The 19493-nt window shown below is 21.8% G+C and overlaps 1 protein-coding gene across 1 annotated transcript in view; it reads left to right on the top strand.

The window, feature by feature from the left end:
- The first annotated feature begins 215 nt into the window (after positions 1-215).
- The window catches only part of acj6 (abnormal chemosensory protein 6), a 40255-nt gene continuing 20977 nt past the window's right edge, over positions 216-19493 (top strand). The window contains 1 exon segment of the mRNA XM_011498639.1: positions 216-407. Coding sequence (XP_011496941.1) covers positions 240-407 — 168 coding nt within the window. The 5' untranslated portion in view covers positions 216-239.

Genomic DNA, 19493 nt, shown 5'->3' on the forward strand with positions numbered 1-19493 from the left:
CAAGATTGTACGAAAAATAAAAATAACTGATTATTTAAAAATTCATATAAATGCTTATTGGTAAAATAAAAAAACAATAAATGCTTCTACGAAAATCGTGAAAAGATTGATAAACTACGATAGCATCTATGCGACAGGCTATTTGGATCAGGTCGATTAGCGACCGCTATTATAAACGTCAGTGCTATCAACAGCAATTAGGCTGTTGTTAACCACCCTCAATCGTTAAAAATAACGATATGAATATGATGTATACGACGGACAAAATGATGAGCAGTAAGGGCTTACATGGAACGCCAATATCAGCACCGAGTTGCTTTCCTTCAGGCAGGTATTCACCGCCTCCGTATCGTGCAGCTTCCGATCCTATGGTGCCACCTCCACGACGTTGTATGCCCAATCCTACGGTAAGTTTCCATAAAAATATCATTAAACTGAAGATACTGGATATTGAAAATATTTCAGTATTGAAAACTATACTTTTTATATTAAGAAATCATTGCATTTTTCATATATTTCAACAAGAATTACAGTGTAAATGCAAAATAATACCTATGATATGTTTATACCGTTGCCAATGCATAATTTTAATTCACTTTTTAATACATATTTTATATAAATTTATCTTTCAAAAAATTATCATTATTTTGTAAATCTTATATAAAAAATTATATAAAAAACCAAGTTAGAAAATTGTTTTAAATGTTTGCAAAATTTTTGATATTTTAAAATTTTGGACAATAAAAAAGAAAATATTGTTTTTTAATTATCATAATTCATAAATTATTTCCAATAACAGTATATTTTAGTATTTATACTATTAATTTCGAAAAATATATATAACATAATAAGAGATCATAGATCTTTTATTTAATTAAATCTTTATAAAAGATATATGCATATTATATTATATAAACAATATTAAAATAAAAAAATTATAAACTAAACAAACTAAATTTTAAAATAAAGAAAATATTAAATTTACATAAAATTGAAAAATACTATTTCTTTTTTTTTACTACGGTATCACTGTATGATCGCATTCATATTAAATACAATATGTAATGAAACAAAAATATAAATATCTATTTAATTCATTGTTTAAATATTAGATTTAATAGTTTTGTTGTTTGTTGAATAAAGTTGTTATTGTATTTTTTTAGTATATGTATGAGTTAAAATGGAAAATTAATATCTAATTTAATTATTGTTTACTAAAAATCAAATATATATAAAAGAAAATTTTCCCATATTAAAAATATATGTGTATAAATAAAAATATTAAATGATATACTATGAATCAAAATACACTATAAATATAAATTATATTATGTTCAGCATGATAGTTTACAAATGTAATATTTCAATGATTATAGATTTTTATAAATTTCATAATAATATTCGATTATTAATTGTTTAAATTTTAAAAGTATGAAAATATATAAATACAATTATATTAAATTAATAAAATACAACATAAATATGAATATTATATACATTAATATGTTGTATACAGTAATGACAATACCATAATTTTAAAATTTAAATAATCAATTTATTTCATTGACATAAATAAATAATTAATTATAATTGTATTTAGATGATAATTATGACATAAATGAAATATAATTACTAATTCAAAAACTTTTAAAATAATGAAAGGAACCTGGTTTTTGTGGGATCATAATATTAAAGTAAATTTTCGTATTATTTAAAAATATTTTATAACTTAATATTAATTACTAGAGTTTACTGCAATTCTAAAATTAATTGATTGTATAATATTACATATTGATAAAGTTTATCTCAGTGCTAATTTATAATTAAATTCACTTTCTAATTTTCCTGTTGTATTTTCAAATGCATCGGATAGTTAGTTTAACTATCTTATTATTAGTGCCTTATTCCACACTATCTCTCTCTTTCTCTTTATATATATATCTGCCTTTCTTCTCATTTTATCTCATTCTGTAGCTATAGGAACAGAAGCATTAAGAAAGTAAAACTTCAACATCTCTCAACTGTATCTGTCATTTACAAGCGGCCTTTAAAGCCTTTAGTTTATTCATGTGATATAATAGGATAAAAAGCATTGCGACCACGTTACGCAAAAGGTAGACAGACAATGTAAGAAAGGGAATAGAAAGAAAGTGAAGCGTAAGTGCTTAGATGAGATTACACCAGTACCCGCCACTCATATAGCGGATTCGATATAATCACTACTTCATGATTTTTCCTGTTTCTCCATCACTTGCCTCACTCCTTCAAATACGCTGAAATTCATCGACAGCCTTCCATTTGTTGTTAAATATTTAATAAAAGATTCTATTTTTCTTAACTTCATTAAGTGAAATTATATAAACGTCAGATTCAATTTTTTGTAAAGTGATGATATTTTGCTGTAGCGAAAATAAATTTCAGCGTTTTAGTTCGGTCCTTACGTTTTTAAATACTGTAGTTTACATAAACTAATATTCCATTTGAACAATTTTTATTTATTTTTGCTAAAATGTATAAATATCATATATATAAAAATTTATTGATTATTAATGATAAATCATATCTATTTCATCAATTTAATCTAAAATGAATACACAAAAATAATATGATATTAAAATTATAAAAAATGTATAATGAAAAAAATATAAATAATTGACCATAAATTAATTTTTATAATAATAATATTTATAAAAAATATATATAAATATATATATAAATATTTTACATAAAAATAAAAAATCGACAATAGTTATTGAAATAAAAATTATTGAATATTATTAATTCAAATTATATTTATGTTAAATAATATTTGTCCATCATATTAAATGCTTTCGAGTAAAATAAATTATAACTAATATACAGAATTATAATAAATAATAATAAATTTCATATTCAAAAGCATAGTGAACTAATGCAAAATATATTTTTTATTTATTGATTAATAATTAATATATTTTAAAATAACATAAAAAATTATGTTTGATTAATTATTAATGCTGAGTATAAACTTCCTTAAATTGGTGTTTAAATTAATAATTTTTCTAATTAAAACAATTTTAATGTAATTAAAAAATTTATTTAATATATGATTGACAGTAATTTTCAGTTAGCATGTATATCACTAAAAATTAGGTACTATTTTATTCGAGTTATTCGTAAATTATTCGATAGTAGAAATTAAATTTGAAAATATTACAGTTTTATAGTGTAGATACGTGACATATTTTAATATTAATTATTCATTCATTCAAGAATATAAATTATATTACATTAGTTGCTAAAACACCGAAGTAAGAAACTAAATCAGTTTATTTAATTATTTTTTAAATAAATTTAACAATCGAAAGCTAATTTTAATAATTGTCGTTTATCGTTTATTTTTTGTAAAACCAAAACTTTGTTTTCTTGAACTATTTTAATGTAAAACCAATTACCAAGTTGTATTAAAGTAAATTTTTATCCGTATATAACATATTCATTATATCAATCGAATATTTTATAGTGGTTATATACTTTTAGGCCATAAAAAAATTCAAATTTATTTCCCAATATTTTTTTATATACTTTAGTTAATATAAATCAATGTTATAAGGTACTAAAATTATGATCATCTGATATATTTAACAAATAATTTTTTATAAATACATTATATAATTTATCAATTAATTTACATCTTTTCAAAATCGTATAAAAACACGTCAAAAAATATTTTTAATTTTTTACATAACATACATTTCATACAGAAAAATATACTAAGATACCATAGCACCTAGTGAAAGTTAGAAAGAAAAAAGGATAAATACTGATGACACATTTAGTCTGCAGTGTGATAGGGCACAGCATTAATAGTGTTTATTGTCAGTGGTTAATCAATGATAGAGTAGCAATAGATAGAGTAGAACTGAATGTCGACGGGGTAGATCGATAACCACGATCCGAACGATGACGACAGGTGGACTGAGCTATTTTTCACCCCTTCACTGGACGTGTATTTCGGGAAAACGAGTAAAGCGACATAAGATCGATCATCATTTTATAAATATTACAAGAAAAGGCTAGTGCACATTTTAATGGAATTAAATTTTCCGTATGTCAAATATAACCAATATAATTTTCATTTCTATTCGTTCTCCTCGGGTCAAATGTATAATGAATAAAGTATTGGTCAAATGTGTAATACTATAATACTATATTTTTATGGAAACCTTTATGCACAGCAAAAATACTGCATATGTTACAGATTTTTTTCAATTTCTTTGGATATTGGTTAAGTGGTCGTAATTCTATAAAAATAAATTTATTTAAAAAATTGAAATTATAAAATAAAGAATAATGCATAAATTATTTATTCTTTACAATTTTATTTAGTAGTTTTTAAATTCAGTATTGTACACTTTTTCACAATAACGGTTTCAATGAATATTTCATATTTAATACTAAAAATATGGAAACACGGTTATAATAATTATTATAAGTAAGTAAGTGAAATTATATCCAATTTAATCACAAGCATATTAGTTTTATAAGATAGTTGATATAATAACTTGATGTTTTTGCTAAAGAAATTTTAGTTGAAAAATTCATTATTGTTATAATTCATTGGTAATTAAGATATTTTATATGGTAGGAATATAATAACATTTACATATATAATTGTATCATTTATGAACATTATTTAGGAATATAATTATTAAAATTTTGGTATTGATTTTATATAGTTTTATTCAATCAAATACCAAGTGAAATTAAAAATCTTTATTTACATATATATATATATATATATATATATATATATGTGTCTTTTAAAAAGTTCAATCAATTATAAATACTTGGAAATTCAACAGTAACTTTTTAATATCTAAATAATATAAAAATGAAAATACTACAAAAAGAAAGAAGAAAAATATTAGAATCTAATATACTTATAATTTATATATATAATGTAATACTTTATTGATGCATTGGATTTTATAATAGACTATATTATAATGATTACTTATTTATTTCTAAATTTTTGTGTAAAATTTCAGAGGTCACATAGATAGACATAATGTAAAAATTACATAAAAAACTAACTTGATAAAATAAATTAATGAAAGTATCAAATATACTGATGTAACACAGACGTTATTCAGTATACATAAAATTTCTTACAACTCATTATTAAATAAGCATTTTTGTTTCGTAACCATAATATATCATTATATAACTAATACTAGATATTTAGAATTTAATAAATAATATATTGAATACTTTGAATACTATTGAATCAAAATAAAGATTGAATCATCTATTTACATTTGTCAAATACATTTTTTATCAATTTTTAATAATTATTTTAATTACTTTTTAGTGCATTAAAATGTTATGTAATAAATTTGTATATCATATTTCAATAATTATTCAATTCGAAATTACGAATTAATACATTAATGCTTAAACATAAATTTTTAAAGATCCGTTACTAGTATGGTTTGTTTAAAAATGTTTAAAAATGTATTATATTTCATTGTCAACTCAAAGTTTAAGATACATAACTAATACAGTTTCATAAAAAACCTTGAAACTATTTTGACTTGATTACAAAGTCACAATAATTATCAGTAATGTTTCAATGTTCCATAAAACGATCATATAATTTAACAATTGATATAATTTATTAAAATTATGCAAGAGACGTATATGTATTTAGATACACATTTTGCGATTAAACTATTTTCTTCGAATAGATATATAATAGGAATATTACACTACATATGATATTTTGTTATTAATTATGTATACAACATTATCAACTTATCGGTCAAATATCACGTGCACGTGTTCCGAGTATTTTTATTTTGAAGCTATTTTGTATGTACAATGACAGTACATTTTTGTTCTTACAGAATTTCAGTATTTAATATATGAAATTGAAAAATACAATTAATATAATGACTGGAAAATTGCTTTTAGCAAAATTATAAAATCTAGTTGTTTGAGTAATTAATTTTATTTTTTATATTATAATTAACTAAATATTATTTTAATAATAAAATATTGGTGTAAAAATTTCCCCTCATATTTTTAATATATTACATACTAAAAAGTTATTTTTATATAAATTCTATACTTATTTTACAAATTGGTATATAAAAAATAATGATTTAATAATATTAGTACAGACACTTTTTATTTTATTTTTCTTGAATATTTAAATTTTAATTTGAAATAAATGATAGACAGATTTTTTATCGATTGAATTAAACTATATTATGAAACAGCTAAATAAACTAGTTATTTTTTTTTCAATAAAAACAAATTATGTTGTAACAAATTGTATTATGAATATGAGAATCGGATCAAATTTTATCAAAACAAAAAACTTATTAGATAAATAATTTTTTTGCACATATATATATATATTTAATATATGTGCTCAAAACTTTATTGATTTTTATTTTTATTTATATATTGATACTTGATTTTTATTTACTTACTTTTTTTCTGATACAAATACACATACAGAAACACTCTCTCTTATCTAATCTCTCTCTCTCTCTCTCTCTCTCTCTCTCTCTCTCTCTCTCTCTTTCTCTCTCTTGTTCATCCATATACATGTGAATGGGGAAATATATGAAAATAAAAAATCATTTATTAAAATAGTATAGAAACACAACTGTATTTAATATTCTTCTTAGAATTTTAACTATGGAATCTGATTATCTTAAAAATTATTATTCTAAGGGTTACTAGCAGTTTATCTACATATACAAAGCAACTTTTTTGCAGTAAAGGAAACTATGCCAACCTTTCGTACCACACTTGCCAACTTGACTGGGTATTCTGCGCAAAAAAAATGACTGTATACGTCGATCAATTTCGCGTTGGTAATGTGAATCGTGGTAAAGAATAGAGGGACAAAAAGTGAGAAGCACGCGATATCCAGAATGAATATTCTTTACCAGTAAGAATTTTATCTGCGATCCAGAGAAATTCTTATGTAGTTTTAAACTAAATTTTACAGTATAATCGATACTTACAAAAATTGTTATTAATTATAAATCATATATATATTTAATAAATGATTGAAATAAAAAGGTACTAAATGTTTTTATATTATCATGTCTATCAAGTAAATAAGAATAATATTTATATATATCCAACATATTTGATAAATTTTAATTTAGGATAAAACTTTTACAATTTAATTAAAGTTTTTAATGAATTTATAAGTATTCATTTAAACGCTTACAATAATTTAAAAAATATGTTATATAAAATTAACTTACGCATTATATGAAAAATTAATGTATGCATTATTTTGCTTATTATTAACAGAGTATTGTTGCAACGTTACATTTATAAGTACATTTAAAGTGGTTATTACGCGAGAAAGAAATAGCTAATTTATTTAGTAGTTTAGACATACACTTTTAATCAACCAATAAAAATTTACTATCTAAATGTTGTTACTTATTTTCAATTATAAAAAATAAACTGCCTAACACTGTATGAAAAGTAAATATACTTTTCAATTTAGATTTATATTGCTATTTATTCTTCATAAATAATTTTAATAATTTCGTTATATAATTATTTAGGTCAAAGTTATCTAATTTTCATTCATACGGTATGTACGAACTGTGTTGCATTATTTGTATAATTTTATCTCTAAAATATGATTTCAGAATGTTTTCCTTTATTGATTTTTCTTCTTTAATTAATTTGATAAATTTTTCATTTTTTTAATGTGTTGAAAATTATAGTTAATAAATGAGTTTTTTTTTATATATACATAAAGAAAAATTAAATTAAAAATAAGAATTCTAATGTTATGGGCTGTAATAAAATAGTTTTTATTTAATATCAGATGTATTATTTTAAACACTTGTCTAATATAATCATTTAAAATTAAAAGAATTCTGTATATTGACACACTTGAAACGAACAAATTATTAAATCTTGTCACGAATGAATAAAAATTATTACAAATTAAACAAAATACAGATAGATGTGTAGATATAAGATGGATAAATAGATAGATATAGAAATAGAAGGATAAAGTGAAGGAGAAGTTAGAGAGGAAGTGAGATACACAACTATAAACTTAGGTAGTACTAGATGCGAGCAACCCCACACACGAGACACTAGGGACGCATAACGCTCCCTGCTTACATCCAATCACTCCTGATTTATATTTACTACTCAGTCGGTATATGAGATGCGGCCCTTATTTGGTGAAATGGGCCTCGCATTGGAGATGCACAGAGTAAGACAGTTAATTAATACTAAATTGAAAATTATGATGGGCCCGTACTTGGCAACATGCCCACAATGATAGATATACATTTTCCTGATCGATGAAAGCTACGTCTTATCTATTGTAGTAAGTTAAAGAGATGTTTAGAGATTTAAACAATAGATCAAACAAATTATATTAGTGCAATCTAAAATTATATTATAATATATTAATAATTGCGAAGAAGTTAAAATGAAGCCTGGTTTGAATTCCAATTTAAAATTATAAAACAGCAATACTGAACAGAATAATAAAATAGTAAGTATTTAAACTATTGGTTAAAAAATATATTTTCATTAATAGTAAAATTTGTTCTAAATTTACACAAAATAAGATGAAAGTGCTTAAAAAAAGATATTCAATTAATAAATTAAAAAACTCAATTACTTACTTTGTCTAATCTGTCAATATAAATAATTATATAATATCATAGTTTAAACAGTCTTTAATTAGAACCATATTCAATAAACTTTTGTTAATTTTCATTACTACAATATTATAATATATAATATTCGGTTAAGTATATTCTTATTATTTTTGCTTGATTTATACTATAATACATTTTAATACATTTCGAAATAAGACTAATTTTATATAATTTGAAATATTTATTTGTGCAAAACCTAAAATTTTTAATAATTATGTCGGATCAAAAATTAAATAATCTAATTTATATTATAATAATAAAATGTAATTTTATATTAAATTTATTGCTATACTTTTAATAAATATTTGGTATACAAAATTCGCTAATTACATTATTCATTTGATAATATGATTCTAACCAATTTACAGTATTTTTAATAGATTTTTTAAAATTAGAAAAGAAAGTTTGTTAAGTAAAATCATTTTTATTTAAATAGATTCAAATAAAATTAAAAAAATAGACTATAAAAACAAATTTGGGATTTAATTTTTATTTATAAATTTAAAACATTAATTTTTTATAATTGAATTTTATAATATAATAATATATAATATAATTTTTATAATAATTCAAATCCCATAACTATATTTTAGTTTCTATTAATTACTAATTACAATAAATGTTAGAAAAAAATTTAAGGATTTTTATTGTTATGTTGAAAATAATATAAAAAAGTCAAAAAAAAAGTAATTAGGCAAAGATCTATATAGCAACAAACAAAACCTAATGCGTGGAGTATAACAACTCACCTGACTCATAATTCCATGCGTGCAATGAATGTGTATGTACTTGTGTATATACTTACTTGTGCTTTGAATGGTATTTGGAGTATTGCAATCGATATTACATATGCGCCAAGAGTCGTACATTATAAAACCGTACGTGATATAGAATCAAATTCGAAAAATAAGTTGAAATACTTACCAATGTTATCAAATTTTTAAAACAATTCACTAAATATATTTTCATTTTCTAGAATTTTATATTGAATTAAACCAATTCAATAAATTTTTCTCTTTTCGGTAATATATTATCTATTATTATTTAAACATATATAATAAAAATATTTAATAAATTTATGACATAAAATAAATTCATTTTGATAGCAAAATATACATTAAAAAATATAAGCATTTGAAAGAGTAGTTCGCGTTAATATATAATAAATATTAATTTAAATATTATGTTTTTTTTATAGTAATAGATTAATTATATTATATTAAAATGCGATCACAATAATTCCATATAAATTATAATTAATTTAAAATTAATAATAACTAATAAATAAGAATACTTTAAAATTAAGAAATTGCTTAATTATTATAAATACAAACAATTATTAATAAAAAATGCTTATTTAATCAAGCGCATCAAAATCTTTATTATAAAAGAAATGATTATGATACTTCTAGTATAAAATATAAATGATTAAATTCATTATCCATTGTTTCAATTGTAAGGCAGCAGTGATTAAAAGTAGTGTTTCTTTTTAAATAAAAATATTGACTGATAAAAATATTAAATTAATTAATTTGCATTAAATGATGATTTTGTTAGTTTCTACAATAAGTAAATCAATCAGATACGTAAAAAGATGGCTTTTTATTCAATTATTAATTTTATAAATTTAAATAAATTTTATTTTTTTATATTTAGTATCAGAAGCGTAAAACAGATTGCGTGATCCGTGATACAGATTTCGTAAAGATCCTATTAGGGCATACAAAATAGTAAATTGTAAATACTTATTTCTTTCATTGAGACATTCACATGTATATATACTTTGTAACATATTACTCAAGAAATAGAAACTAAGCCGGAACGAATAGAAGGTCTTGTCTCTAAAAAAAGAACACCTAAATTAAGTTTTTTATGCATATTATGGACTACAATTAAAACTTTGTGTATTAACAAATACTATAAATAATAAATTTCTACTTGAGAAAATTCCTGTAACATAAACTTTTAGCAAAATACAAATGTAATAATTATTTTACTTATCAAATATATTAAATAGACAATATATTATATAATTTGACCAAATTTTCAGACCTATATTCTATATTTTTAAGATGAAATCATTAAATTAACCGATTTAATCTAATATTTTTCTAAAATTTTTAAAATTTCTGTAAATTTATAATAAATTTTATATAAAAATTAATTATTTTTAATATTATGAATTATTATTTATTTGTATTTTTATATTAATTTTAAGAAATTAAGAAAAATTAAATTTAAAAATTAGAAAATAAATGTATTTGTATTTATAACAAAAGTACAATGCTGATTCATATACAAATTACAATAAATTCGATAATATATACATATTGATTTTTATTGATTATTTTCATATAATAAAATAATTTTATAGTATTAAAAGATTAATTGTTAAAATATAATATGAATTTCTAATAGAACAAATTTTCTCTTTGTTTTCTTCTTTAAATTTGATTAAATTTTAATCTAATGCTTGTGAAATAGTCATATTACTCTTATTATGAGTACATATATATATTATATATATTTATGAAAATATCGCTTATTTTTCTTAATCCAAGCAATTTAAATAAGTATTATGCATTTGTATTACTCAATAAAAAATTTTATTTATTTATTACAAGTATGTATCCGTCTATCTAACTATCTATCAATTTAATATATCTATCAATCTATTAATCTATCTATCTATCTAATCTCACAATATGTATTCTCATAACAAATTTGTAAAGGAGGCAAAGAGGAAAGAAAGGTCGGAAATATAGAAAAAGAAGGGTAGACAAGGCCTCTATTCCGTACAGGAAATAAACCTAAATATGCAATTACAATAATACTTACGATTTTCCCTAACGGCTCTTTCTGCGGTTAGGGCGAGTATATGCGTGCAGACATAGCTATATATAAATGTGTATGAATTGAGAAAACAATTGCACTCACTATAGGAACAGCTTCGACAATATAAAATACAATGATAACCACTACACTGGTAAAATATAATGAATCCTAAATTAGTTGCGTAGTGTAAACGGTATAACGTATAGAATACTTTATACATAGGTGTCTAGGTATAAATGCGTGTTACGTGCTATATATCATGAAAAATTATCATCAAGGATACTTTGCAGAAATTAACATTTTTATTTATTTTTATCAGCGTATAAGAGTATGAATGTATTTAACATTTTCTTTGTGTCTTTTAAATTGCTACTGCATATTTAATATATTTAAAATAATTTCCTATGAGATATAATTTTACTATCGTTGAATGATTCTTCAATTTACTAATACATCCATTTATTAAATTATATATTAAATTATATATATATATAGATATATAACAGATAATTTTATTTAAATATAAATAACAATAAAAATTTCAGTAATGCCTCTCTGTTTATTAGTAGTAATCAATTACTTACTTTACTACGTAAACTAGTGCATTATAAATAATGGACAAAAAATCTATTTTAGTGTGTTGCTAGAAGAATATTTTTATATGAATTTCCGAATTTGCAAAGACCACAAATAATATGAAAACAGATAATTCAATATAAAATTATTCATTTACATAATTCAAATGTATTTGTTAGCCAACTACATCATTTATGATTTATAGTATTAAATGATAACTATACCTATAAATATAATTCCTATAATATTTAAAATTATTTTATATAAATGTTTCTGTTTATTAAACTGGTCAACTTGTAGTTCCATTAAATTACATTTCAAATAAGGAATATTAATTTATTATAAAATTCATTATAAATTATTTCTAGCATTGAAATCATTAGCAATTTAATATTTCGTAAGTGCAAGTAAAATAAATATAAATATAAATATAAATATAAATTAGGAAAAATAAAAATAATATATTAAATTGAAAATTTATATTGATGAAAAATAGATGATTTGTAATTTTTTCATAAATCACGTCTTTATCATCAATCATAAGTCTTTATAGTAATCGTTAAATACAATCTTAAAATTTAAGTAAATAATTTGTAATGAAAGTCATCGGAAGCTAGTATAATAACCAAAGGTAAAGGAGTAACATGAATTCCCAATTCTTATTAAATTACTCGATAAATATTCATGTAAATACTTACAGCTGATATAAAAAAGCCTAGATTAAAAATATTATAGCAGTTCTTAATTTTTATAAGAATATGTTACTCTTTAAGTATTTTTAGAAATATTATTACATATTAAATAATATTAAGTCACAATTAAGTTCTTTAATAAAATTATAAAATTATTCAGATACTATTGTAATTATGTCTTACTATTATGATATAATATTTTTAATATAAAATAAATATATTTTAAAGTTAGGATATATACTAATTTTTTTAAATCCTAAAATAGTATATTCTTTAGTAAAATTGATAAATTTGATAAATTTTCTTCAATTTATTAATTCATCCACATATATTTTAAACTTATATATTTCAATAATAAGTTTACTATATTTATGTATTAAATACATGAAACCATAAATAATAAAGTATAATTAATTATGTACAAATACTCTTATTTCAAATGGTCTTATATCGCAAAAATGAAATTGGACTGAAAATAAAGTAACTTCATAATTAAATTAATTAAATCGATTTTATTTAATTATATAAAATTAATGTTTATATCTTATTTTAATTTATTCATACTTTTAGTGATTTCATTATTGAATCATAAATATTTAGAATATATCTAAATATAATGTTATAAAAGTGTTATAAAATTTAAAGATACCATATTTATTACGATTATTAAATAATTAGATAAAAAATTGTAATTAAAATAAATAAAATTACTTCGATATTTTATATTTATATAACAATATCTAAAATACCATTTATTAATATTTAACAAAAAATGTTTTCAATTAACATATCATTTGAATGATATATATTGAAATGTACAGTTTCATATAATTTATATAATATCTTATACAACAACTTTTTATATAAAATTATCTCAATTTTTATCTACACGATGAAATCCTTTATAATAGAACACAATGTGATTAATTAATTTTTAGCAAATTAATGTTAACTATTTAAATAGATTAATTAGCCATTATAAATATATTAAAATTATAGATTATTTGTTTTTCAAATTTCGATAAAGAAAAATTTTCATTAGTACCTACCACATTAAAATCAGACTTTCATTTTTAAAATATAAACATTAATGTCTCATATAATTTTATATCTCTTGTACATTTAAACAACATTACAGTATCTAAGTATATAAGAACTTATATATATCTACACGATTCAAAGTCTCAGTCTCATCGAACTCATAAAATTATTTGCGATATTTTCTGCATAGTTTCATGTGTTTTATACAGAAATTCAACGAATACGTATATATATTTATATATTTATATACATAAATTTGTTTCTACTTTTAATATCAAATATCAATATTTTTTTAAACTTCGCCTTTTTTATTTACACACTGAGTTATTAATGTCTTGATATTGCTTTCGGAATTTTTATCATATTTTACATTAAGACATGTTCTGCTCATTCTTTTATATTTTAAAATACATATAAATATACTCAGTTACATACATGATCAAAAACTTTATTCTTTATATTTTAAAATACAGAGCGACAGATACAGAGGGGGTGGGGGGATTTGTTTTAAACTACGTAAGGACGCCTACATTGCTTGTTTATTTAGAAGCACTTCTACCGCATATGATATAGATGTAATAATTAACGTGAAAAAGTAGCCTTCGTTAAATAAATTTTTTTATCTATTTTTTTCTGTATATGTTTTACTAGCATTAAATAATACTTTCATATTTTAAGATTGAAGAGTTTTTCAAATAAATGTTAGAAATTAAAAAAGTTAACTATATAGATTAGTATTTTTTCTCGAAAAATAGGAAATAATAGAAAAGTTTGAATAATTGATAAAAGAAGTAATTTCCTAATAAAATTTAGACTATTAAAATTAGCCATTGAATAAAATATGGAAAATTTGCCATATTCCTGTAACGACATAATAGAAAAGAAAATGCTATATTATTTTCATGTGTAGATTATATAAAAAAGAATATCCCAGATTGTTGTATGATTAAAACCTTTTTCAAAATCAAGAGATTATTTTTATAAGCATATGTTTACGTGGCGATCGTACCGTGACTAGATAAAGTCTAAACTTACTTGTGTATTTGTGAGGACAGACGTATGCATGCATACATGCAATGCGTACATATGGATATATGGAGGCGGTAGTAACAGTAAGCACCTGTGCCCTATGAACGTAAATATAAAATAAATACTGGGTGCTTGTAGGTCATCGTTCTCAAATATATGCATATGTTCCCAAGCATCACTTACCATCATACTACATTTCTCAATAATAAATGTATAAAATAGTCATCTGAAAATCTTAAATGTCCATATAATATTTAATTGTACATTACATTATTTGTAGTTTTTTTTCAATATGAAGTTTTATAATAAATATATATGTACATTGCATGAATAATTAATTTACAAAATTATAAAACTTTGTTAACCATTTGCTAAATATTTTTTATTTTTCGAATACAAATAAAATATGTATTACGTTAGAAATGCAAATAGTACAACCATTTATAATAACTTAAATATTGATAATATAAAATAAATATAAAAAATAACTGGGTTCTTAAAAATACTTTATTTTGGTAATAAATGCATAAAGTACAATAAAATATTTATTTTAGGAAGATTTAACCAAATATAGAGTTTATCAAGCAGGTTAATAACCGACTCTAATTAAAATCATCATAATCGTTCTTACTTCCGTGATCCCTTCGGCTTTTCTATTATAATTCATGCTTACAATTTATCTTCCTTTTACGATTACCCATCGCTTCTACTTGACACAGTTGCCATATATCTCGTATCTCGTCCCTTCGCTTGTATTCCACCCTTCGAATTTCTTAATAGAATTATCTTTTCAAGCTCCAAAGAACGATAGAGAAGGACGAGAAGGAAGAAAAATATGAAGAACAGAATAAAGAGAGATAGATAACCATTGAACAAATCGACATTTCAATTTTCTTAATGCGAGCGATCTGCTCCGCAGGGATAGCGCTCGACTACAAACACGTAACGCATAGAGTTCAGGTCGCCTAACGTGTCAGTAACAAGTGTTGTGTCACGTGTCAACACGTGTCGGCCACGTGCCGACAAGCCTCCTGCACTTAATCGTGATAGACTATAATATGATCCTCATGTGCTATTCGTAACTAAAAACAATTTTAGAAACCGATTTTAGACTGTATGCGAACATCGTTTCATACAGGAATAGGTTTGTTGATTTTGTAAAATAACAAATAACTAAATGCATCTCTTTGTTATTTAGTACAGGGCCCATTAATCACATATCATAATCAACTTTTTCTTGAAACTGATTGATATATGTCGGTATTTAAATAAGAATACGGAAAAATATAAGTAAACTAACATTTTATAGCAGTTATTAGAAAAAGTTAAATAAAAATTTTAAACGTTCAAATTTAATCTAAACAATATATGGATCAGTAGATTTACTTTTATAATTTTAATTTTGCATGTATTTGATTTATATGTTTATTTATATTTATTTTATTTTATATATTCATTTTATAAAGCAACGTTACCATATATTTTTCCATGTTTATGAAATAATGCTATGAAAAAAATTATGAAATCACTACGAATTATCTTATTTAAACTGTATTTATACATAATATATTTTAATTAATAAACTCGATGTAGTTCTTTGCATATTAGATGCAATAGTTCTTTGTTTTTTATATAATACAAATATTAAAAATTGTATTAATATATTAAAGATTATATTTCAACATAATATAATATACTAGTATAATATAATATAATAACTATATAGTATTGAAACAATATTATAATATTGTTGAAAAATTTAAGAAAATATTGATTTTTAAATTACAAGTATTTCTGAATATCTTAGGAAACGCAAAATTAGGAGTGAATTATTGCCAATAAATATAGAAATATATTAATAGAAATAAATCAGAACAATAATTAATATAGAAAATAAAATTAAAAAAAAATTTGGATACATAGTTGAACTAATACATGGATGTTAGTGATGATCGGTCAAGAATCGATATGATAGATACGACAGTGGTCAATTAAATTTCGTTCATTATTCGCGAAATATGCAGCCTCGTGACTGCATATATACAGATTATGAAATGTTTAAGTTGTATTGAATATCATGCTTTTTATTATATTTGTCCTTTTTCCATAAAAGTATTTTTCCAAATTACATATGTGAGAATAGCCATTGGGTTTTGTAACAAAATATCAATAAAATTTATTCATCATATTTTATAAATAAAATATTTATAGCTGCATAAGCTTTTGATTAAAAAGCCTTTATATTTAACTATTTTGTTTACAAATTTTTACTTTTAAATCCAGTCAAAGAGAAGAAACATTTTAATCGAACAGAAATTTTTATTGATTTCATATATTTACTATTATTGTACTTTTTCTTTCGTATATTTTCAATAAATTTTTCTCGTCATCTGTAACATCCCATTATTTGTATAATCTTTGATTAGGAATTGTTTGCTTGTAAAAAAAAAGCGGAAGTAGATTCTTTTACAGTATTCCATGCGATCAATATATATTTTTTGGACAATATTTTTTGGCACATAATATAGATAGTTAAAATTGTTATTCATCATTATTTTTATAATTTTTTATATTTACTAAATATAAAAATTTAATATATAGATACATATAGTTTAATTTATATGTCTACGAATAGACTACTTTTCCGTTTTTTTACTCAATATTTGTATTACTTTAAAGTTTCATTATTGATTCTCATTATTCTTTAGATAATAATATATCTCCATAGTTAATTTTAATTATTAATAATTATTTTTTAATTATCTTGTTACATTTACTTAATTCAATCATGAATTATTCATACTTTATTCAAAATAAAGTTTGTTAGTTTATGAAACATTAGAAAACTACCTAGATAATCTTTTAGTAAATATAGTTTATTTATATAGATTTAGTAAATATCTAATTGCAGCATTTCGATACTTTTATTAAACATTAATGTAAGTATGTACAATACAAAAATTATCCCTACAATCTTTTAATTAAATGAACTATTTACTATTTAAATGCAATATATTACTGTGATTTAAATCTAAAACAGAGACGTCATCATATAACCCAATATCAACGAACTGAAAAGCAAAACTTCATGGCATCTGCCATTTTTTTGTATCTTCTAATTAAATGGTGTGCAGTATTTTTGCGAATGTATACATCCATCATAATAATATTAAGAATACGGTTGTATAGTAGATAGAGAAAGAGAGAGAGAGTCATCAGACAAACAGATAGAAACAGAAATATAAAAAAATTATGTGTTAATAATGAAAGTCATTGCTTATTACAAAAAATAAAAAAGTTATGAAATTTGGAATTTTAATCTTCGTTTATAAAATATACTTATAAGGCTTCTTAATTATTAATATCATAAAAAATGATAACTCTAATTTACGTTTTGTGAAATTATGATCCATTTCTTTGTTTTTTTAAGTTAAAAATGAAATCATTTATACATAACGATCAATATTAATTTAATTAATTTGTTATTGATAACATTAAAAAACATTCAAAATAAGCATGTATATATGTCGATAAAGGATATATGGGTTATAAAGAGTTATAATTAAAAATAATATTGAAATATTTTAATAATATACATTATATTACTGTTAGCTTTTCTTTAATAAACAACATAAAACAGTATTTATTAACTTTATGTTTATAGCATAAAATTTAATTTGACATAGAAGAAAATTCTTATAAAATATATTAATAGTCCCCTGTATTTATAAAATATAAATACTATTACTATTATTTTAATTTTTTTGTCTATACTAAATTTACTTTTTATCAAATCTTTTAATTTTAAAGTTAATAAATTTATTCTAGTATTTACTACTTACTGGTCTTTTAATATTGTATTATAAATTATAAAAAATAATAAAAAATATTAATTTAAAAAATTATTTTATTTTTCCAATTAAAAGATTAGTTCATTAAATTAATTTTTATATGATATACAGTAATTTAAATCATTTATTGTTGATTTTATTATTTATATAAATAAAAATATTATTATGTAACGATTAATACAAACTCCATGTTCTATTGAAAATAGAAAATCTAGTTCAGTTTTTACAATTCATTTTGTCAGTGTCTGTATGCGAATAATAAAACATTTTAATATAGGTTATTCAGTTAATTGAATAATTGAACACTTATCGTATTAAATTACGTAGTTTTTGTAATAAAATTTTACGCAATATATATAACATGCAAATTATGCTTTCTAAAATGTAAGTATTCAAAATATTAATACAACAATTTGCGAATGTTGCACCGACGTATATTACATGGATCCATGCGTAAGCACATACTTGAGCTAATCTAGGGCGTTTCTTTGATTCTCGAAGCTCTCAAGTATAGGATAGCTCGGATTCGCTCTAGCTCTACACACTTTTATACCTTGACGAGTTTGGCTACGGCGGAGGCAAACATCAAGCACACAAGAATGGCGGATGTAGTATGCTTCAGTAATGGTAGAATAGTGCGGATCAATAAAAGGGGAAGGGGGAGAAAGAAGCATATATAGATAGATACAGAACGTATGCTGAGAGAGAGAAGCAGTTGACTCAACATAGAAGTAGAGAGCAGCACTAATAAAAAAGAGACA

The sequence above is a fragment of the Ceratosolen solmsi genome, unplaced genomic scaffold, assembly GCF_000503995.2.
Source record: "Ceratosolen solmsi marchali unplaced genomic scaffold, CerSol_1.0 scaffold30, whole genome shotgun sequence".
Lineage (NCBI taxonomy): Eukaryota > Metazoa > Arthropoda > Insecta > Hymenoptera > Agaonidae > Ceratosolen > Ceratosolen solmsi.